At 36.6% G+C, this 24,959-nt stretch overlaps 1 protein-coding gene across 2 annotated transcripts in view; it reads right to left on the bottom strand.

The window, feature by feature from the left end:
* Positions 1-2,572: 2,572 nt before the first annotated feature.
* Positions 2,573-24,959, bottom strand: part of TBCK (TBC1 domain containing kinase) — a 100,051-nt gene continuing 77,664 nt past the window's right edge. For both annotated transcript variants that reach the window (XM_018072455.2, XM_018072463.2), the window contains 3 exons: positions 20,668-20,843; positions 15,666-15,825; positions 2,573-3,993 (listed from right to left, as the gene is read on the bottom strand). In XM_018072455.2, the coding sequence (XP_017927944.1) occupies positions 3,883-3,993; positions 15,666-15,825; positions 20,668-20,843 (447 nt within the window). In that variant the 3' untranslated portion in view covers positions 2,573-3,882. The remainder of the gene's footprint in view (positions 3,994-15,665; positions 15,826-20,667; positions 20,844-24,959) is intronic.

The raw sequence follows: 24,959 nt of genomic DNA, 5'->3' as shown, positions 1-24,959 counted from the left end.
ACAATACTAGCATTGCAGCTTGGGATTCAAAGAAAAAGGAAAATCTGCAATTTTGCTAGTCAAGTATACAAATCTGATGTTAGCTCAGTCAGTACAGATCAAGTTACATTACTTGTCCTGGAAAGAAACACTCTTTTGGGAAGAATAATAATTCTTTCAGTCAATCTTCACAAGTTGGGCCCAAAAGAAGGAACTAAAAATAGCAAGATAAGACTGAGGGCAGTAGTTAAGTTTCTAACATAATGGGAGAGCCCAGTCTGACTCATTAGCAAAGAAAAGATAACTGGAAATGGGAGATTAAAAGGCTGTACTCAGTTCCACACAATTCCCAGACCTCCCAGTAACTCAATCTGAACACTGTGAAAGATAGGTACAAGAAAGGAGGTTCCTAGGATAAGAACAAACAGTCTTAGTCTTTGCTCAAAAAAAAAGCGGACCAAATAGGACAAATATCCACTTGTAAAAACAAAAATGTACCCAAAAAACTTAAACTGCAATAAAAACCTCAAAGGACTGTATTTTATCTAAAGGAGGACACTAGTGTCAGCAGCAATTGTTTCATAGTCTTCAGTGATCCGTAGGCCTGAGACTGCCAAAAGAAGGTTTGTTCAGATATTTGGTCTGTTCTCCCTAGAAGCCTATCTGGGTACCCTCTGGGAATATTGCTGTCCTGGCACAAAGCTATAGGCTGGGGCAGATTCAGGAAGTTTTTAAAATGGTAGGAAAACACAGACTGGGAGAGGCTCCATTTTCCAGGCCCAACAGTGGGAAATATTTAGTTAGGATATTTTTCTGCTAACAACAGAAGACATCCACATGGAACATTAATATAGTTTTTGTTCTCCTATTAGATCTTTATGGCATACAGTTGCAGCCTAAAACAGAGACTGACACTGGTACATCTGGACAAACTGTGCTGCTAGAAATGCACATTGGAAAATGTGGCTTTGAGAAATCTTTCAAGAGCTTTACAAAACCTGTCAACTGCTTGCCCCACCAGTACTGGTGCCAAAATTGGTGGGGTAACAGAACAAATACATTTTATGTTCTTAAAATTGGCAAATGCCACAAAACCTATATAAAATTATTAAATGAGAAATTACCACAAAATGCAAGAACTTTCTTTGTCTATGGAAAAGATCAGAAGCTGATTTTTTGACTGAGCACTTGTTCTAAATAACTGAATTAAAACAAATAGTCATAATAGGCCTATTTATTAGCACAGTATAAAGAACATTGACTAAAGTCCTAAGTGCAGGTACATCAGCAACTGGAAGTCATAACCAGCTGTTAGCTACAGAACTTTCCAGGTAGCTCTATTTACATGGGAAAAAAAGTTCAATACTGTTCAGCAGTTCTTGATATTTTCTGCCTTTACACACATCCTTTTTCACAATGTCTGCTGTAAAATACAGGCAAACATTATTTTATAATGTAAACCTTTACTTAATGGCAGCTTTTAAGTCTTCTGTCAAAAACAATCCTTAAGCAAATGGAATACATAGGCTATGAATCTTAGCCAAACTGAAAGCGAAGTAAAAAACTTCTTCAGGGCTTCACTATATTTTGCTGACTGTGGGAGAAAAGAAGGCCCAAATCTCTCTCTCTCTCTATATATATATCTCAACATGTTGTAGTTCCACAGGTTTTTTTTTAGACACAAGGGTGTTTTGAAACCCCAGCTCAGTTAAAGCAAGCTAAAAGGTGCCCTTCTCCCCCCATATTCTTTCCACTCATCATACTTTTCCCATAGGGTTTTCAAAATCATAACTGTGGCAAGAGGAAACTTCCCTGAAGACAGCACATAGTGCTACCAGCCAGCTTCTGAGGATTCAGGATAGAATCTTCTGGTCATCGCACAGGCGAGAATGAAGACTTCCTCTTTCAGCACCTTCCACAAAGTCTCATCTTCCAAGGTTTCACTTCAAAAAAACCCTCCCAAAGCAACAAAACCCCAAACCCACAACTACCACCACTAAAAAAACTCCACAGAATAAGCAGTCATGTTGCCTGTGATCTACAGAGACTGTTCACAACCTTCTCACTGACCACCTCTCTCAGAACTCTCAGGGTTGGAAACCTCTTGTGATAGAAGAAAAGGGAAACAAAGTTAGCTGTTGCAGTGTTATGCTTGGCAAATTAAAAACCATTCAGGATATAAAGTCCTCAAAGAAGGCATACGATAACCATATCTCCTAGAGCAAATCCTTGTTACCCTGCAGTGAGCTTATATCGTGGAAACTGTCACGTCTCAGATGATGCTCTAATAAAAGAGCATGGTGTCAAATTCACAATGCAAGCTAATATGTGACTGTAACCAGGTGAACAGATCTTTGGTGTTATTTTGTTAATTTTACAAAATACATTTTAATCCCCACACTTCAGTGATAATTAAGCCTCATGTCGCACCAGTGTTTTCTAAGATTTAAAAATATAAAAAGACTTGTCTTCTAAAACAAATTCTTCCAAATTCCCATTTAATTTCAGTGCCATACTGTCTCTCTTACATTATCATAACTGGTTTTCCTGGATTAAAGGTACTATTTTCAAGTACCATTCTTGAAGACAGATTCTTTTCTTCTCCTAGCCTTTCTTCCACCTCCCCCATTATTTGTAATAATGGAACTGACAAGATAGCAAACCTAACCTGGGATTTTGAGGGGTAGAAATTACGGTGGTGTTTTGGCTTTTTTTCCACACCTCCTGAAAGGTGGTACTTGTACGAATCAGATTTATTTTTAGCTTCTCAGCAACAGAGAGATGCCAATTCCTGTTTCTGTCAGTGCTTTAAATACTTTTGGCTTTTCACTGCAAAGTAATTCCCACATCTTTATTACACAGTCATCTTACGCCCTTTGTGGAAGCTTGCTTTCACTCATCTACAGCATCAAGTTTAGTTTAGGAACAGGTTTGTTGTCTCAATCTGTCAGTTTTAAAGTTCATGTTTAAGAACTTAAAAAAAATAACAAAATCGACACCACTAGCTGAAAGAGTAGAGGATATCAAAGAGAATTTTGCACTTCCAATTCCTACAAGAACGTTTAGTCCAGAATGTTTTCATTAGAATATTAAAATTGCAATTTAATTTTTAAGGCTTGAGCTTTTAAAATGGAAACACAGTATTTATTATTTGCAGAATAAATGATTTATAGTCCTAAGACACAGCATTGTTAAAACCCCACCTTTCTGGTAAGCATAATTGTTTCAGAAATTGTTGCATGTGATGTGTTTATGGAAATAGATTGTTAAATTCTCCACAGAGGAGTAGAACTTTTTCACCTCCTGATACATTTTGGATTGATGCAGCAGCAGCTCTTACACAGTGACTTTCAATCTGGGACACATCTTTATTTCCAATCAAGATGAAAAAATGCTTTCTCAAAAATAAAGCAGGTCACAAGATACAGAAATTACTCCTTTAAAATATTACAGAACACACTTTTTAACAGGATACACACAGGGTACAGTTTCAGCTTGTTACTTTCAATACTCACAGTAAAATACTTTTTCAAATAACCTAAGTGCAGCTTAGAGTCATCAAATGCCGGTTTATATTGTTCTGCAGAAATACAGGATTCAAAGTGTCAGATGAGTTACTCCTTCTGTGTTCAGACTTGCTCAACCACTTGTGCACTACATCAGTGTTGAGAGAGGTTTTTTGGAAAGCCTGAAGCTTCAGTTCAGTTTTCTTCTGTTCCAACTGAAGCTCTATTTTAAAGAATAAATGCAAAGCTCCTGTGCTCTGGATCTGTGGGATAAGACACTGATCATCAGGATAGCTTGTATACTGAAGATGCCATAATGCCCTTTAGATTTTGGATATCCATGTTGTATGGTAAGACTTTCCCATTCAGGCAGATTGTCCTGAATGTTTACAGTCACTTAAATTTGTGGAGAAGGAACAGTGAGGAGACCAGTTGGCTTGATCTTATTGATTCCTCCATCTAGGATGCAGACCCTTGGGTATTTGTTTTTCACTAGATGAGCTGCAAACTGAAACAGATATATCATTAGCACACTGCACATTATAGTCCCTAAATTGAAATAACTTTGCATTAAGTAAGGCAAGTTAAAAAAAAATTTAAAAAAATTATTAGCCCCTAGAAGTCTTTTCTTTGCAACAACTAATCCAACACAGGAGCCCAGGCCTATCTGTTGAAACAGCTGGGATGAATTTGGTGGTCACAAAGTGTCACACTAATAACATTGAACTTCATTTGTCTCTGCTTAGGCAAGATTTTACTTTATTCTAACAGGACTGTTTAATCTCAGAGCACTCACTGAACCTCTCTCAAAGCATGAACCAACAGATATTTTTCCCTGCATTAATCTAACTCTCAGCTGTTTTCTGTAGGTTCCCAAGTGTACAAGCATCAGAGTTTGATGGTATTGTCATTTTCTTACCTGTCAAGCTTGGCTGATGTAATTTGATTTCACAGGATGTCAGATATGAACTTGGGGTCTAGCAACTGTACTCTCCCCTGTCCCTACCAATCTGCCCACAGGCAAGTTGAATAGTACAAGCACATATCCCCCCACCTTTGGAAGCCTCTCTCCCCAGCTAGTTCATTCCATAAACCAAACACAGCATTTACCAGTTTCCATGTAGTAACTTTGTGAAACATGACTACAGTGATGAAGAAACAGTATTTTGTATATAAAAACAATTATGATAAGAAATATCAAAATCATGTATCAAAATATCAAACCCCAAAGGAACAATATTTTATTACACGTCAAACTTGCCTTCTAGATACTGACTACAATGCATTAAAAAGCAAGTCACCAAAATAGATTAATCAGTGAGAAATTAATAGTTTTACTTTATTTGCAAAAGCTGTGGTCTAAACCACTACACTGTCCTGCCCTACCAGTCTTTGAGATTGTTCCTTTTTACTTGGTTGGCAAACTAGTATCACCTGTAAAATCACTGAGTGCTTCCAAATGGGCTATGTAAACATTTGTAATTCCATTTTTGACTCTTTAAAATAATTTGTGATGCTATTTGAGAACCTATTTGCAAGTGGGATGTCCAAATAATTAACTTTGCATGAACAACTAAATTATCAACTCAAGAACAGCTGTAGGCACCCCAATTAAATTTAGTATATGGGATTTTTTTTGTTTACATTCCTCCTAATTACCTGTTACAGTGTAACATATATTGAGGCAGAACAAGATGTACTAGATGACTACCTGATCCAGTACAAGTCCTGGAATAATCTCTTTAACAAGTAAGAGTTCATAATAACAAAGTTTTAACCTTTCCTAGCCAAAACTTTTGCTTCACATTGAAGATATTTTATATAGGCAAGGAACTTATTTCTGTCCACTTATATGTCTAATGTAGCTACTGCATTCCTTTCTCTGTGTTTAGGATGCATTTAACCAGGGAGAGAGCAACTGTAACCACTGAGGACTTATTGCAGCAGAGTAATAGGTCACAGTAGACATTTTGGCTGTTATGTTTGTTTCAGGTACTTGCCTAAGGAAGACCAAAAGGATCAATCTGTCATCTCTCCTTCATTACTTTGGGTCACTCAGTACTGGATTCAAAAAAAACAAATTAAAAAAATCCCCACGATCAAACAATCAAAACTAAGTAGTAATAAAGTTAAACCATGTGTGGATGCCAGTTTTCATGAGTAAAGTAAATGCCATACTTTTAGAGAGGTTCTTGGCTGCACAGGTGGTGTAAATATACACAGAGATATCACGTGGAGAGTGCAAATACCTCTTGCTATAATCACAGTCCAAAGATGTGGTGTACAGTAAAACAGAGACAAAGATAATTCTCTTTGTCAAAAATAGCGCTCAGCTGTGCATACCATGAACTACAAAAATAGTTTATATTCCCAGTGAAATACTATCAGACATCTTTACTTCATGTGTACATATCTATCACCTCACAGTGCTCTCCACTTGTGACTAATGGATAGTGCTCTGCCTTGGACACCAATAGCTGGCAGAAATGAAAAATGGCAACAAGCATTCTGGCTGAAAGGAAGCAGCATGTTATTTCCTGAGTACAATGTCCCATGTGTCAACAGAGAGGTTCCACTCTGACTACTGATAATTGTAAACTGCTAATAATAAACTGTAAACTCTGCTCCAAATGTTTGGATGCCCTATCCATAATATAACTACCATTCAATGTACTCTTAGAAGAAAATATGCAAACAAGTACTTTGTACTTAGGGTTTGAGCATTAAGGCCTGTGTCTCACTGTATTTTAGAACTGCTTTAGTAACAAGGTATGGAAATAAATTTTCTTCACTGCATATGACAAGAGGTTACTTTTAAACCTTAGGGTGTGGAATTTCTTGCTTCTTTCAGGGCCTCTGGGAAGCAAGCACTGCAAAATCTGTGGTTGATATACCACAAGATGAACTGCCTTTTTATTTTTTTTTTAAGTTGTCACAGAACTGTTTGCTGTTGTCTACCTGGTTTCAGTAAGAAAGGCTGCAAATATAGTTAGGAATATTGTGTCTGAACATCTAGTCAGGGAAAATCCACTGAGCAGGAAATGTACTACTATTGGCATCTCACTACTGTGGGAATTAGCAAGTTGGGCACCTGGAGGCATACACATTGACATAAGTTGAGAAAATATCAGCCTCCAAGAGCTTTGCACATACATCTGTCCATGCACTGCAAAGAAGAGTCTGGGTTTAACTCACACAGTAATAGGATTTGATCCAATTAAAGACATTCCTAGTTTTACCTTCTGCCTCCCACATTGTGTCACTGAAAGTAGAAGTAGTAACTTTTGGCAATGAGTAAATTTGGAAGTGGACTCTTATTACCATTGTAGTCTTCCTTATTAAAGCTTTGACTTTTTATAGTTCTGTTCTTCAGTACATGTTTGTGCCTTCCTCTCCCAGACAGAGGAGCCCGTCTGCCACAGATCAGTACAGGAACTTGTTCCCCATGGTTCTGAAATGTTCCAACACCACCTGGTATCCTTCCATGCCAAAATATACTCTATGAAGCTAGTATTTTCAAAACACATGGAAATGTTATTTCTGGCGTGTGCACTGATGGAGGGACATGAGAGGAAGGACTATTTGAAATAGCTGCATACATTGCCTCCCTAATTTGACCTTAATTTATGTCAAATATCAGTAGCTTGAATCCAGGGAATGAAGAAAGATAAAAAAATTTGTTTCCTAAAAAGTTGGAAAAAAAATACATCAGTGATCCAAAAGAGCAAAATTTCATGTGTCAAAAAAAGCCCAAAGTCCTCTTCTGAATGAATGCCACAGATTTTCTACAGCAGAAACTACAATCTTGGACTGCATGTGTGGGCTCTATTTCCTTTATGAACACTATCATAAAGTGTGAACTAGAAGTTTACTAACAGGCACCCAGATATGTAATTTGTAGTTCACTAAATAACCTAATTTACAGAGTTGCTGTTAAGACAGAAGATAACATGGTGAAGAGATAAGCAAATGGGTTACATCATCCTTAGTGACCTGTAAACCACCTACATTTTAAAGAGAGATTTACTGAAACATAAAAGTAGTGCATAATTAAATTCACAATTAAATTTCCATTATACAAATGTATATTTCTATAAATAGAAATAAGCTGTCATTTATAAGACGATTACGCTTTCTTAAATTTATCAAATGTTTGTGTTGACGTAACTTTTGGGATATATCAGCTTCCCCATATCACCAATCGATCACATTCCTCTCTAATGCTTCTGTTTTCATTTAGACAACAGTACTACATGGGGAAATGAAGTTTTGCCTATCTGAGGTAGAGGATTAAAGGGATGCCACAAGACTTTAAACTTTTTTCTTTCTGCCTCAGGTGGCCTTTCCTCAAAATGCACTTCCCAAACTCAGTTACCATGTTTTCACTGGTGGCATCTAGAGTTTAAATTGAATTTTCTCTTGCTACTTTCACAGCAAATACTATATATTAAAGGATGAATATGTGAGTAGCTTGTTTAATGACTACTATGTGATGTCTTTGGTGAAGACTATGGAAACACTATTCCTCTATAAAGTAATGCATCAATCAATTCCACGTAAAACACCCTTCTTGGTGAGCATAACTGAGCCAGAAAATTGTAATTTGCATTTGAAAGCAGTCAGTTAAGACTCTTCATGCAGATAAAAGAGTTCAGGTTTTCAAAGACACACAAGATCACAGCAAATTATATCAAAATTTGGGCAAATATTAAACATTTTACCCTGCATTGGTGATGCTCTCAATACAAACAGCATAACAGGACTGCTCCTTTAAGTACCATCAAGAACCTTAATAATCTGCACACTGGCACATTTATCAAAATGTTTCTTCTACCCTGTTCCAAGCAGTAAAATAACAGCTTTCAAGTGTGCTGAATGTATTATGCCAGGCATGTCACATTTTTACACTGTCTACAGCAGAGAGTCTAATAACAACAGCTTGAGCAGCCCTGTTCCCAGCACCCTTCAGGCTAGCCATGAGGGTTGCTATGTACACATTATTCACTTTCACAGACATTCTTGTGACAGGCTGTAATTAAAGGGCATGCTGGGAGGGAAGGAGGAGTAACATACTGCACCAGAATACCAAAAAAGACTGCTGTGACTAATGTTACCAGGGCATAAATATTAACAGCATCCTCTGAAAGAGTCAGAAGAAAAAGAGATACTTGAGAAGTTAGAGGAGAAATATCAACTAAATTTTGTAGTATTCATCCATTGCCACAAGGTTATTTATAGTTTTTCACTTGTAAACTCATGTTACACAAACCCGTCTGGGACTGCAGTCTATTTGCTTTGTGATTTCAGTCAAGAGTTCACCTTCACTTCCCTGAAAGAACAGCCCCGTCAAAGTGATCAGTCTAGAGCTTTTTAAACAGCACTCTCCATATGCCACAAAGCAGACCCAGCATGCAAGATTATTTTTAATCAGCTACTTCTGATATTAAAGGGTTCCAGATAAATGAAGAGACACTTTATCACTATGGCAAAGATAGGAACCTAAAGCCTCCTGTATCAACAAAACAGTGTCTAGTTATTGGTTACAGTATTACCATGAACTGGAAGTAAAAAACCCACAGAAAGGACAACTCGGTGCAAACACATACTACAGTGGGGGTGGGGGGAAAGGAGCATAGGACCTCCTGCTCTAACAAGATCAAGGGAAAATTCTCTACATGTAGACTGGCCAAAGGGAACACTTTCCATTCCACCAGTACAAAAACACAGCAGTAACTCAGAGGACTTACATGCAAAGATTTGAAAATAAGCCTGCACAAACAGGTATTTAATAGCTGGTTTCAGATTAAGTTGTACTGAGAATGAAAGTGAGAGTAAACACTCAAATTTCTTCAAGTAATAAATCTTAAACACCTGCACTTTAAATTTTTCACCTAGAAATTACAGAAAACATTAAAAAATACCCACGTGGAAGTAAGCACTTGAAAATTAAAACTCAGTTGCAGAGATTTTGCAGAGATTTTGTAACACAGCTAATTTATACTGACAAACATATATGCAGTGCACACAACACAATTTAATGGATTGTACAATAAAAAATGCAGAAAGTAAACTATTTTATTTTTGACTCAACAGAAAATAAAAAAGTTGTTAGTGAACAGCAAAATGTAATTTTGAAAAGATGCGCAACAGCTGGCTTGAATATAAAAGAAAAAAGCATGAGTCTTTCTGAAAGATTCAGCCTCCTCCCCCAAGTCTAAAGATTGCCATAGATCTTGAAAATTGTTCAAAGAAATACTTGAAAGGCATTTCTTTGTGATCTGCAATACTTTTTTCTAACACTACCCAAACTGCAAGTTTTGTCCAGTTTCTTCTTAAACTCTAGCACAAAAGTCTTTGGGCCTCCCATGAAATGGATGCAATCCCTCCTGAAGCAGTCAGTCTGTCCTTTTGAAAAGCTGATTCAGATACAGTTTAGAGAAAAGCAGAACAACATTGCTCCAAACAAGCAGTATGGATATTGGAATTGCCAAATTCACCAATAGCATTCCAGTTGGCATATCCTTACACCAGCTTCCTAGATCTATAACACACATTTGTATGTCACTGCCATCTCTCTTTCAGTTATCAGCATTTAAGATTCCTTGAATTAGAATACCAGGAAATATAAACCAGTGTTTTAAGAGCTGGCAAACAGCCCCAGAAAGTGATAATTCGAGGTTATTATGTAGTAGTCCTGAGTGATATGTATACAACCTAATTCATGCAAGCTCAAGCAAGGACAAGAGTACTCTTCCAGAGGTGCAGTCCACAAAGACAGCATGACCACAGCCAAGACAGATGTCTGGAGGAACTCTGGAGCCTGACAGCACCACTCCAAGAGTCAGGTTCACCACTCTCCCATCTTTCCTGTCCTTAGAGATTTCCCAGATGATTGAGAAGAGCTGAGATCCTGCCTGCCAGCATCTCTCAGACATATTTTGATAGGTAAAATAGAGGACTCCATGATTCCTTATCTCAGAAACATGCAAACCTCTATGCAGTAAGGCACACAGGCCAAAAAGCACCTACATCAAATGAAGAACTAAAATTTCCAATGACTGTTACCACTGGTCTCACTAAAAAATAAAAAAGAGAACCTATTTTGAGTTTTAGAATTAGCCTGCTTTCCTTTTCACCTACTTCAGAGGAGAAAAAGGAACACTCAAGTTCTATTCCTGAACCTCATTCTTTCATTTTCCCCCTTTCCTCTCCCATACCTATCTGGAAAAGTGGAATATTTAGGTCATTGGTGCTGTATCTGAGGCATCCAATGCAAACTAACCAAAGCCACAGTCAGGGGCAGAATTACAACAGCATAACACAACTCCTGGCTGGCAGCCCAAGTGTCTTTCTTGGGCTGTGTGAAGAGCATGTACTGGCAACAGCAGCTGGCCTGCTTTCTGTCGAAGAAAGGAAACATGCATACATTATGCATGTTACAATAATAAAAAGGGTTACATTTACAGAATAAAATAATGAAGACTTAACCATGTATTGGGTAGGGTTACAACCAGCAGGATAGTTGCTGACTAGTGAATCTATTCAAACTTTTCAAAATACAAGCTTTATCCCTTCCTCTTTAAAGGCAACAAAGAGGCACCTGATGATTCCAGAAAGCTGTGAGTCTGAATAGTGATGGGAGGATGGGGCCTTAACAAAACAAACATGAAAAAGAGCCATTCTAGTAATCATAAGGAGCCCCTCCATCCCTGCAAAGAGAAAGTATCTTCAGTTTTCGTTCCAATTGTTCAGTCACTTTTCTTCAGAGACTATTTGCAAGGAAACACAGAATCTAAAAGATGCATGGTGGAAACATCTCAAGGAGTTTATTGTCTAATTTCTATTTACTTTCACTTTAGAAGTTTCATTAGGCCCTTTCAACTAAATACGTCTGTCTTTAGAAGGCAAAAATGCACCCATCTTTTAGTATTCTATGCAACACCTAATCTTCAGATCACCCTATGAAGTTTCATAGGCATTCATTTGTAGTTTTAAGACAGGCTTATAACAGGACACAGCTTCAGCATGCAAGGACTTGCTTCTCTGGCAAGGGTTTTTTAAAAGCTCTGAGGAAGATGACAACAAAATCACACAAATTTAGTGGTAACCAGACACTTTAACATATGTGTCTCAGTCTTCATATAAGAAATGCATTTTTGATAGTGTGCTGAGAGAAAATGTTACTTTCATATAGAAAAAATATTTTTTTCTTTTTTTCCAGGCTGGGAATATGTTATACAAAAAGAATCTTAAACTTGATCCTCTCCCTCTTGCCTTGAAAAGGGTCAGAAAGATCTCATGGAAACTCAGGACTTCTTGTCTTTGCTTTGGAGATAATTCGTGCAATGAGAATAACTACTTTGTTTCAGTAATTTGTAGAAATTGTCTAGACAATATATTTATAGCAGCATAACTTATCTAGATAAAAAATAATCAATGTAGCAATTAGAAGTTACAATTGAAAATTTATTTCCCAGCTATAAAGACACATTTTTTAAGCTTTGACTTACAGCTTACCTAACTATCTTTTTCCAAGGTAAAAAAAATAAATGAGTTTTTATGCACATTATTAGGCAGAATAAAGTGTCCTTTATATTTTATTCTGTTATAGCATTTAACAGACAATAATATACATACATTAAACCACCAGGGAAACATATGAAACAACCACATTACACAAGCAGAAGTGTGTCACTGTCAAAATTGAGTTGCTGGAGAATGATTTAGTATCAATAAGGTATTCCTCCTATTCTAAATTCAGTCAAAATTGCAGTTATACAGACAAAAGTTTGAAATGGAAACAGATAATGGTTTAGCACCTCAAAGTTGCCTGAGGGAGGGAAGATGAAGTAATGTCACCCTTCCAAAAAAAGACCCAAACCAATCTACATATGCATAACTATAATCCACCTTTTTACTTGCTGTATCTCTGACTTTGAAAGTGAAAAAAATCAGATGTTATTCATACACTGAAAACAGAAGCTACAGCTGAGCACTCATTGCCTGTTTAACTATTACATTCCCAACTGTAATGATCCCTTGCCCATAATGGAATTCACAATGTACTTATCTATCTATGGATGTGGGAAATGGCAATTTAATTCACTTAAGAGATGCTGCCACTTAACGTATTTAAAAGTTAAATTTCAAAATAGAATCTGGTTGATGAACTACAGCATAATGCCCTTTATGTGGAGGTTTCCTGCTGTTTTCAGAGACAAAAAATATTAACAAGTGCCCAGAAACTCCTAGGAGAAGAAGGACTGGCATAAAGTGAGAACCAGCCTAAAGGACGGAATATTCTCCAGAGAAGTGCAAACTAAGCACCACCACACTATATCTCTTTTACAGTACCTTTATGCTGCTAATGGCACATTCAGTAAGGCTCTTATACATCAGCCAATCTATTAATTTAACTTTTAGTGTTAGTAAATCAAATGACTTTACATGCAGGATTACCCTGTTTTAATTCCTTCCTAACGAAGTTAGAACTAGAGCTGTCAGAGCCAGAGCCAGTATGTGACAGTGCTGGCTTCCTTTGCCTCCTGCTGGAACAGCGCTGTGGTGAAGTTTTCAGTTTTCCCTCTCACCTCTCAAATTCTAGACAGCATTTGCTTTCCAATTTAAATGTTTTATCATCTGGCTCCAAATCAAATACGAAAGACAGAAACAGAAATGAAGTGCAAAAAGTTATTTTCTACAGGTCTGCTCAGTATACTCAAGTTTGCTTTTTAAATTATTTTTAAGTGATGCCAAGTAGGCTACTAGTATGAAGTGCAATTGAAAGATTCAACCTCCTAATTACAAACAGTCCCATAAAAAAGTAAATAAATCAGTGTTTTTTCACTCTTACCCCTACCTCTAAGTCCTATATAAATTTAAACCAAATGTATAACAGTGCCAATCTCCATATTTTTAGTGGTGTATCTTTCAGTGAATACTTCTGAAAAATTCCCCTTTATGATGCAGGGTTCTATTTGTGGCTCATCTGAATGCATTTCATGTGGAAATACATGACTCTGTTTAGAAAAAGTACATTTTAAGTTGAGCATCTTATAACATGGACAAAAGTTGGTTTTGTTTCCATGCATTCACTTTTAAAATTTTTCCTGTGATTGTTTGACTTAGTAAAAGTTAAAAAGTAATAACTAATGTCTTGTCAAGCCTCAAAGCTACATAGTTTTGGCATGAATAGTGGTAGACAGTTCTATGCAACCATGCAGAGTAAAACTGAAACTGGCCTTAAAAATTATCCACAAAAAAAAGAAGTTCTAAGTTTTATCAACACAGTCAAATTGAGGCTGGTTTTATATGCACTTTGAGAGTGTGACAGAGGTGGTGAGTCCCCACCAGTATTTAGGCTTAAGTATTCAATTAGTTTGTGGGCAAACTGGTCAATCCAGTATTTTGTTGCTATTTAAAGCTCTACGCTCTTTAGTTAGGCTTTCAAGAACTCTAAAAGCAAATCAAAAGACAAAGCACCACTTCTCCTTTATGAAAAGCTATAATGTTGACAATTCTGGGTCAATATTGTCTCAGTTACAGAAAATCTGGGTTTAGAGGATAAGACAGCACTTCTCACATGACTGAAGTACTTGCACTTACTAAGCAAGTTTTGTTTAGCTGCACAGCAAAGGAAACATTTGATTTTCATTTAATGAAACATTTAACAAAATACCTAAGTTTGCATCAGAGGTGTCACTCATAGAAGAAAATGGTATCTTCATGGCTACGGTGGAACTGACAGCCTGCACTGTAACGCCTCTGTCCTTTCCGTACTCGGAAATTTGATACAGGTAGTTTCTTCAATCTGTTTTAGTTCCTCCAGAACTTGCAGAAAATGAGTTGGTAGTATGTGGAATACATCCCATAAAGGCACTCCTTAGCGAACACCAAAGCACTTCCTTTTTCCTGTTCCTATTCCTTAGGAGGTTAGTGAATGGATAGGCTCTTGCTGAGATAAACTAAGATCTTCGGTGATTTAAAATGTAATTGTTCAAAGCAGCTGCATAATTCACCATCAAACATGTAAAGCATCATTTAAATAATCTCCATTTTGCTCTTAGCATTTTATGCATTTTGCATTTGCCCCTTTGAGGATTTATGCATTCAGCATTTTGTGAGGAATTGTTATTATTCAAGTTAACTCATTTCATGTTGAAATATTTATCATGAACTTACCCAGATCTCACACATAAACCTAGATACTCACTAACTGAAACTATTTCAGATATGCTGCACAGTCTCTTTTATGCCATCTCTGCTACTATTTAAAAAACCTGGTACATATCACAAGTTAATTTTCTAAATGATAAAATCCAGGTTAATGAAAGGAATTTCTCATACTACAACTTCCTATATAAATAATAAACACCACCACGTGTTGTGCCGATGCTTCTGCTGTTCCTGACATGAAGATCTTTTAATGATCCACAGCCCTTCTTGCCATATCAGTTACAGGTCATGTCCTTTGAGTAAATAGGCTTAAGAAACTGGTGAACTAAAGGTATACCCTACTTAAGAGAGTGTCTTAAAGAAGAGAAATACTTACATACTTCTTATTCTGGTGGTACTCAACACCATCAAATATTTAGTTATAGAAAAGAATAGGCAAATCTGAATATTCTAAAGGCACTGACAATAGAAATATCATACAAAAGTTACCAGTAAGAACCATTCTCCTCTTCACTGATCATAACTGCATGAACAAATGATTCTAAAAAACTCAGCAATACGTTGTTTCTTACTAGTAGCAATATGAATTATATCTTATTTCCTTTGTACTTCATAAGGTATCTGTTCCCATCCAACTTACCTTGTATGTGCTTCCTAACACCACAGAAAGTAAATGCAAGTCACTTTTGAAAACCAGGTCTTACTGATGCACATTAGAAGTGCTGATGTCACTTCTCTAACATGACAAAAATAGAGATTTTAAAGCTGAAGAAGGTAATGTTAAATAATTTAATTTCAAAACATGAACCTTCTCAGATGTTGACCCCTTGAAATGTCTGTCTAGAAGCAGAAATGAACAAGAAAAACATTACCCCAAATCCTGTCATCATACCCATAATTACTAATCTAAATTTTCCAGATTCTAGCATTTATTTACTACTGTCTGTATCCATGCCACTAATGTATCTCTAAGTACAAAAATACATGTTATTGCAAAATACTTACGGTGGCTGTGTTCTTCACTGCATTTCCTACAATCACCACGACTCTTCCTTTAAAGCTCTGGAGCGTTGCAGTTGCTGGGCACTGGACGAGATCCCCTTCTGCAGTAAATGCTGAGGCAAATGGGACATTGATGCTTCCAGAAATATGGCCACGGTTAAAGCTAAGAAGGATCAGTTAAGGAGATCTGAAAGGCAAAGAAATCTGCACAGCTGTAGGATGAACCTGCTCTTCATCCTGGCTGTCACAATACAGCAATGTTGGCCTTTTGTGATAGTATATTTTGACAAACCATATTTGCTATTTACTCATATGAAGGAAAAAACTTCTGACACTACATATGACACAGCACTACAGAAAATGATCTGCTAAATGAAACACTTGGTGCTAAAGAACCAATATCTACGGTATATGTAATTTTGTGGATTTTACTTCTAATCAGCTCTAGTCTGATAATAAGAGCCAAATACCAATAAGCAGCTGGAGCACCTCTTCTAGAGGAATTTTATGCGAAAAGAATGAAGTACTTACAATAAGAACTAAAGCTAAACAGGGATTATTGAGAAACATCCTCAAAACTCCTGTCAACCCTCCCAAGGCCTCTACAATTTTGATCCAAATTGAAATTCCAATGTACATGCCCTCAGATTCCTAGACAATGAGCACCATGTATATTATCTGCAGTCCCACTAACAGCAATATTGAAAAGCAAACAACTCTGAGACACAGCTAGCTGTCCTTCACTTTCAGAGGATGAACATTCAATGAAATTTTATAAGCAAATATTGAATGTGAAAATCTCTTAAATAAAAATTAAGTTGGATCGCTACTACCTAGCTTTTTATGAATTTGAGAATACACCATGACCTTGACAAAACTCTGAATTACTTTCCTAGTACACACATGCCTGGAACACTTCCCTTTCCCATCTATAAGCAAGAACAGCTTTGAAGAGATGAAAAAAAGCAAAGTTCTGCAAAAATATACACAATGTCAAATCTCTAGATTAGTCACTCTATTACTGTACTTCCAGAAAGCTAGTTAAATTTATAATTAAATCTCAGAATCTATTAAATAAAGAAGCTGTCTTAAATGGAGGCAAGATTTAATTGATTTAGCTTAATATCAGCATTAATTTCTTGTGATTTATGTAACAGTTTCAGTTTTATGATCATCATTGTTATATGGCTATTTAAAAACGTTTGAAAGAACAAAAGATGATCACATATCATTCATTAATGTTGTCAGTTTATTTCTGTTTTGAATGGGAAAATTATATCCCTCCTTCCCTCATCTGTGCCAACCCCATTTATAACCACATAACTCTCACTGCTACTGACCACGTTCTGAAATGATCATCATTTAGACAGAAAATGGCTTTGGTCAAATTTAATTGCTTACACTTACACCACTGAGTATACTTAACTGCTCAGAGAACCTTGGCCTAATATTTTTAAGAAGTCTTGATTACTAAGACAGTTAATAAAAAGGCCAAGATTTTGTGCTACAGACTGAGAGACCGTAAGTACGCAGGTATAACTTTCAAAACATGAATGGAAGGCTGCCAATATATCTGCTAACATGCTAAATGAAATAAGCCTTAGATGAATTGCTAGCCAACTGAAACAGTGCTTTGTGTATAAAACCTTTTCATTAGAAAGTCTTCTGTTACAAAGCTGTTTATGGGGAAAGAGGGCTAGTAGCTCATGGCCTTGCAACATGAGATTCATTACAAAAAAATTCAAAAGCATCCTATTATGAAATACAAAGCATGTTTGATACTTGTTGGAAGTCCTCTCATCCTTTTTTCAAATCACTCAGAGAACAAAGTGAGAGTGAGGTTTAGCATGACAAGCATAGATGATGAAAAAACCTAAAAACAAACTTAAGAAATGATCATATTTTTGAATCATCTCACAGTGGTCTATTACATTTTAAAACACAAGCCACAGTAACATACAGACTGCCTGATCCTATTGTACAGTTTGTTGAAATTTTGTGACAAACACAAAGACTGTTTCCTTACTGTGAGAATGAACAGGACACTGAACACAGTATTCCTATGGTTTCCCACACACATTCATAACTGCTGACAGTTTAATAGCTTTCTACATATCATATATTTTCTTCTTCAGCAGACATACAAACCAATTAACTCAAGGGTAATTCCACTACCTACCAGGCTGCCTTTTTAATAATGACATTTCCTACCTCCTAATACCAGATGGGTATTAGGATTTCAGTCCACCCATTATTTAAAGGACAGGACATTTTAGTCTACCATAAACCTCAACCAGACTGAAACAGCAGCAGCAGTCATTACAGTGCACTATTCAAGCTAATGGAGACTTCCACTCTACAGGGTGGCTCCTCAAGAAATAGAAAGTCTGATTAAGACTTCATAACATGAAAGACAGCCTTATAAAACCACTTAATTCATAGAACTCAAATGATTTTGAAATAATTGAAATTTTGAATCTACTCTGCTAGAGTAGAATAGGATTAGTACAACAGTAGAGCCTATTAGCAAACTATTAGAAAAGCTATAGAAACATTTAAGCAAACACCTTGCTTTTCATCCTGACTGCACAATAATTACTGGATTTATAAATAAATCCATTACCGTACACAGATAATAACCTTTCAGTGCAATGATTGTATAGGCATTTAATATTACTTGCTTTCCCTCTGCTTTCTCCTTGGTCATTTCTAAGAAGTAGCTAAAATAATTAATAACACAATGCTGAATGTAGAAATAGAAATAGAATTTAACTCTGTAGTATCAAAACTTTCTAAGTCGTAACAATAACCTTTCATAGTTTTTACTTCCAGAGACTTCTCTTTTAAACTGGAGTCTAAAAAGTAATTTCTTCATCAAGAGAGAATATCTCTCAGAAAATAGCCTATGTTTTTACTGTTCTCTGAAAAAAGAGAACCACATTTGCAACAATCTTGATCCAGGAGTAAAGAAAACACTGGAGTCCAGAAAATAAAGAGTCAAACTACTCAGACATATGAATCTCTACTTAATTATAATCCTTAATTGATCCCTGAAAATAATACATGCAAGCAAAAGAAAAATTACTTTTTTGTATTCCTTCAAGCATTCTGTTCTATCTGCACAGCAGATCACATTACAGGTGTAAGTCTGGCATACAATGAAAGTATAATCTCTTGAAAGTAATGATTTTAATTTAGAATGTTACAAAATTCCATTTACTATGTAAATAATAAACTTAACTCTACATAGTAAAAAGTATGTTTACTTTTTTATCTTCATCATACCTTGTCATAAGTATTGGTAAATATTTAATAGAAAAAAATGTTAGTGGCAGTGCTTTTCTGCATATACAATTATTTTTAAAGTGGTATTTTAACAAATTAGATGAAAAAATTAGGTTTAAACATTATTTAAATTTTTTACTATATATTTTAGTCCAAATACTGGCATTGATCTATCATTCACTTCACTGTCTAGAAATTACACTCTTCTAATACACATATGATATGTTAGTAGCATTTGTTAGACACCAGAAGATCTTCTCTCTTGGTAAAGATGTTGGGAGCCTGTTGAATCTCTGTCATTGGAGACCTTTACGAATAAGCCAGACACTAGCAAAAGGAATGATCTTCTTTTCTCAAAGTGAAAGGGGGACTAAAACTCATAGAATCATAGAACAGTTAAGGTTAGAAAAGACCTCTAAGATCACCAAGTCCAACTGTTAACCCAGCACCATCATGTTCACCATTAAACCATGTCTCCAAGTGCCACATCCACACTTTTTTGAACAGTTCCAGAGATGGTAATTCCCTGGGCAGCCCGTTCCAATGCTTAACCACCCTTTCTGTGGAGACATTTTTCCTAATGTCCAATCTAAACTTTTCTGGTGCAATTTGAGGCCATTTCCTCTTATCCTGTCACTTGTTACCTGGGAGAAGAGACCAACCCCCAGCTCTCTACTACTTCCTTTCAGATAGTTCCTAAGAGAAATAAGGTCCCCACTTAAGCCTCCTTTTCTCCAGGCTAAACAACTCTGAATCTTTTGTTATTTTTCTATTGAGTATTGTTTGCCCATTAAGAATTATAACTTGCAACACAGCAAGCTAAGAGTAGACTGCAAAAAAAAAAAAAATCTACATCACTTTTGCTATTATGAAATTAACAATGCTTAAAAAAAATTATACAAACCGATAACAAGTATATTTTCAAATACTCTCTATAATGTTAAAAGTTACCTCTAATAATGTCTTGTCATTGTTCCCACTTTTAGATGGATGTTGACCAAAATGTATGCACCTGGAAAAGTACACCTTTAAGAACTGCCCCTTCCCAAATGCAAACAAACCCAGCCCTATAACTACAGTACTTCAAAAAAAAACCCCCCTCCCACCCCCCCAAACACTCCACATGCAAAAAACTATGTATTTGAAAAAGAACAAATGAGTAAGGTGTAGACAGGGTAGTGATCCTGATAAAAATATAGCTCCAAGATACCTTTAAGACTTTTCTGATTGTCAGCTACTGGAGAACATAAGTTAGGGCAGCTGTATGGCTGCACTACCTAACAGTAGCATGAAGACACTCAATAGGAATCAATTTTCCACTGAGGAATTGACAAAGCACATGATCTATCAAATCTTCTTTATCTCCCTTCCACTTCACTGGAAAGCCTCATGCCCTTTCAAAATATTGTTCATATTAAATGGGGAAGGTCTGTTGACAATACCTGTTATGAAGAAAAATGTAGCATTAAAGCACTCATGCTACTGGTGCAAAGTGATTTCACTAAACTCATGGCTTAAAATGGGAAGGCAAAAATACATTTGTCCTCTTCTCTGCAAACCAGGCCTCCCTCCAAATCCCCCTGCCTTCAGTTCTTCCACTCTACCTATTCCATATCCCTTTCCTTTATTTACCATTCTAACATCTCGCAGTCTGCAGACAATGAAGAAGTAATTGATACAAGCATGATTTATCAAGACTGGCACTCAATTTGAAGGATACTCTTCGCTGTTACGAATGTCCACCACCAGCAGCTTTGGCTTGCTAGGTTTTGTTTTCTTTATAGGTGTTTTGGAATGACTAGGTCCTGTCAACTCACACAAATCAATCAGATCTTCTGCTGAAATTCGTGGTGACACTTCTGCCTTCAGGTCATCCAACTGGATGGAATCCCTAGACTTTAGAAGAAAAAAAAATATATTAGGGGTCAAAGAATTAGAGACATAGTGTTCTTTGAAACTTCTTTGATAACCTCAAAGTGTAATAACCTAGTTAAACAGAAACACATATTTTCCTTATAACTCTGAACTAGTCAAACTATCCACATAGAAAAGGTCCAGAGCAGTGCCAAACGCCTGTCTAACAACTATAGCCCTATTTTCTGTTGAAGTTGTTAAAAAGAAAACAGTTTGACAATTTGTGTAAGTTTTTTCAGTTTGAGATTTATTAATGAATTATTCACTGTCACAACACCCATAAGAACATTTCTCAGCATCAGAAAGTAAGTAAATTGGCTAGAAAACACTCTCTGAAAAGAGAAGCTGAAAGGTCTCATGCTTGGAGCAGAAAAGATGGGTAGCAACTGGCAACTTGGCACAGAAACAGGGATATCTCTGTAAGATGCAGAGCTATCTAAACACCAGTTATTTCTGCAGCTCAAAGACTAGGCACAAATCAGGACACCAGAAATATAAGAAGTAGTCCTGTTTTATAATCCAGAAAATTTGTCCTTAGTTTTGTGGGACAGGGAAATTTATATATATAAATTTTTATTTATATAAGAAAATATATTTTGGGGGATGGGACAGATGACACAACACACACACCTGGTAGTGCTCAAGCAACTAGCATGATAATACCTGAAATTATTTTTCATAAGAGAATCTCACTGTGATTTAACTCAGAGATATTCCTAAGTGCTAGTATTTCTACACTCTATATTCTTAAAGAGTATCACAGTAGCCAATTTTCTGCTTTTAAAAAATATTCCATTTCTGTTATCTTGTTTCAGATTGCAGTGATCACACCAATACAAGACACTGTTTGCTCATAGCCTATGAAAAAAAAATTCAAGAGAACAGGAGTAACACTGAAGAAAAGGGAGGCACTACTAATTAGTATTAGTCAAATTGACTGTTGTTAGCTCTAGTTTTTGTTTTGGTTTCTAAACATACTAGTTTCTCATTTAACCTGAGGACAATTCAAAATTTAGAGAATATGCTAGACAGACCAGAGAGACCATACACATTTTTCTGAGTTATGTCTCAGAAAAGACTTCCTAGACAGTCCAGCAGTTAAGAAATACTTTTGTTGTAAAGCTGGTTATCAAAAAGCATTCAAAATTACAAAAAACCCTCCCAAAACCAGTAATTATACTTCAGGGAATATATTAGGTCATCAAACTGCCTTTTCCATTGTACATGATAGTAGTCAAAACAAAAGAACTTACAAATTGCTAGTGTCAACACATAATTTCCTCCCAAGTTCAGAATAAAAGAGGTCAAGATGCTTTATAATGAGAAAAACACATGGTTTCTGGATAATGTATTATTTGTTTCAACAGAATAGTCAATACTTAAGGGAGACCTGTTTCCATAAAAATAACAGTGTAACAGATGGCACACCCAACTCCCAGTTGCTGTCTAGAGCCACCTCCCAGCTGAAGAGCTGCATTTTCCCAAGAGGAGTCCAAGGAAATGAACCGAAGGAGGGAAGGAAGAAAAAAAGCTCAAACTCTTCTCACAAACTTCAGACTTGCCAGCAGTCCACATCTAGGGGATTCACACAGACACGTTTGCAAGATCCAGGAAAGGTAGCAATGTAGAAGGAGTACCGATTACGTAAATACGCACTTGGCTGAGACAGCTTAATTTGCCTGATGACTAAAACTGGCAAACATCACTACACCCTCCTCAGGCAACAGCTTCTCCCTCAGGAGAGTGATTGTGGAGCAACACCAAGGAGGGAAGGGAAGCAAGGCTGCTGCAAAGAGTTCAATCCTTAAAGCAGGGTCACATGATTAGAGGTAACAATAAACATTCAGGTAGCAAAGGCAGGTATTATAAATGTGGTCTATGCCAGTGAAGCTGGCTGAGATGACCTGAATTAAGTCTTCAGGAGAAACATTTACATTATGATAGTCTCTAATTACACAACCACTTCCTACTTTTATTTGCACAATTCTTCTCTAATGGAGTAGATGGGATGAATGCCTCAGGAATGAATGAAACTTTAAGGTGAAAGCATGAAGTCTACAGCAAAAAGCAAACCAGCCAAAATTCACCTAAGCCAATATAAAAACATTTTCTCCTAATCTAACAGTATAAAGCCATGAAAAGTGCTCTACAGGTACACACTATCTGTCCTGCTAATAGATTTTAATAACCAGGACAAGCATTTTTTTCCTTTAACTGAGTTGAAAATAAGGAGAAACACATTCAACTGTGAATTTTTACAATGCTCTTTGCTTTGACCTAGGTTTGCATAAATGGTATATTTAGTGACACAACATCTCCATTAGGCTTTGAACAAAGCTTGTCAACAGACTAGCTGGAAACAGAATTGCTGAATCAATTCTTTCTCTAACAACTGTTTTATCTGACTAATTTATTTCCTTCAAATTGCAAAGTGAAATACGTGCACACACTTATAAGATAATCTTTCCTAATTACATTTAAAACATTGACTTTATCTACTCTATCTGGTAACAACTATATTTCATGTCAGACATTTTCTCACAGGAATTTTCTAATGAACTGTCAGGACATGCTAAATGTAGCTAACACGAAGCTGTCAATCCTTCTACCCAGTCCTCACACCTTCTCTTAAAACCACCATCCTGTTACAGTTTCACGCTGGACTTGAGTTCAGACAGCTCTTGAGGCCGTCACAGCTGCTGAGCACCCAAATCTTGCGGATTCTTCTGAACCTTTAACACCTTTCCTGCTGCTTTCCACAACAGTGTTTCAGCTGTCGTCTACCACCCCGGTGACTACTCTCTTTGCCTAGGCCTGGCCAAGTAAGAGGAGATGCACAAGACACAGGCTGACATTTTAGACAGGAGGCTTCACATTTGTCCTAACTGTTGGCTTCAATTCCTGTTAGGCTTTATTATGTCATTGCAGACACTGCTTTCCAGCTGTGAAGAACCAGAAGAAAAAGTAGGTGAAGGAAGTGAGAGGGCCCACTTTAAACCAAATCCTTTGAGTCAGGTTAGCTGCGCTCAGAGAAAGTTTGTGGCACTGATAGACTCTTAGTAATTGTTTACAAATATCCAACAAATTGTGAACAGTATCCAACTGAGATTTTGATTCCAGCTAAATTAAGTTGCAGGTAGTCATATCTCAGGACAGTTGCTTACAATATCTCACTGAGTTTATCATCTGTAATTTTTTGCTTTAAGTCATGGAAGGAGGGTAAGGATTAACCCAAACCTATGGGGAGTACAAACAGGGCAAATAAAAAAAAGTAAAAAAAAAATACTTGGATAACCACTTGGAAAAGCTTAAAAAAAAAAAAGCTAAAAAGCTCATCACATATATAAGATGCTTCTTTCTTCCTTTCAATTATCTTCCTGCTGTGATCTATTTACTCTTTTCCAAGGCAGACATGGTACATAATTTCTAAGAAATCCCCCTCTTTTTCTCAAAAAAGGCAAATGCTCTCCTTTAAGGACAGTGCCAGAGAGAAGTTAAAAGTCCCCTCACACACTTGTGTAGCATGCTCCTACAGTCTTGTCAACATACTCATGGGTTTAGAGATCATGTAAGAAATTGCATACTGACAACCACTCTGAAATTGAGAACTGCTCATAGTTGTGTAAAACTTGGTGCTAATGACACCAAGGTCATGAGTTCAATCCCCTGTATGGGTCATTCACTTGAGTTAGACTTGATGATCCTTGGGGGTCCCTTCCAACTCTGAATATCCTGTGATTCTGTGATACAGAGATGAACTTTCTGTCATTACTTAGAAAATGTAAGAATTATCAGAATCATGCACATTTTCACACCCATAACCACACACACACGTCTGCATGTGCTAAGATACTGAGTTTAGTACATAAGTTGCTTTGTTTTCCTGCAAAGAAGAGAAACTTATTTTAGTATATTCTAACTTAAAGCATGATTCATGCTTTAGACTATTCAGCTATAAGAAACTGTTCATTGAAGAAGACTCTTTAATCAGCAAGATGGTAGTAGGAAAAAGAGTACTTAAGCTGAAGTCTGGGGTCTCCTTGTCTCCCAGAAGTTTCTCTGACAATACCCTAAAATCTTTACTTTCAAAGTACTTAC

This window comes from Manacus vitellinus, unplaced genomic scaffold (genome assembly GCF_001715985.3).
Source record: "Manacus vitellinus isolate BGI_N305 unplaced genomic scaffold, ASM171598v3 scaffold_0_pilon, whole genome shotgun sequence".
NCBI lineage: Eukaryota > Metazoa > Chordata > Aves > Passeriformes > Pipridae > Manacus > Manacus vitellinus.
The sequence above is the reverse complement of the archived record's forward strand: the minus strand, read 5'-3'. Positions and strand labels throughout refer to the sequence as shown.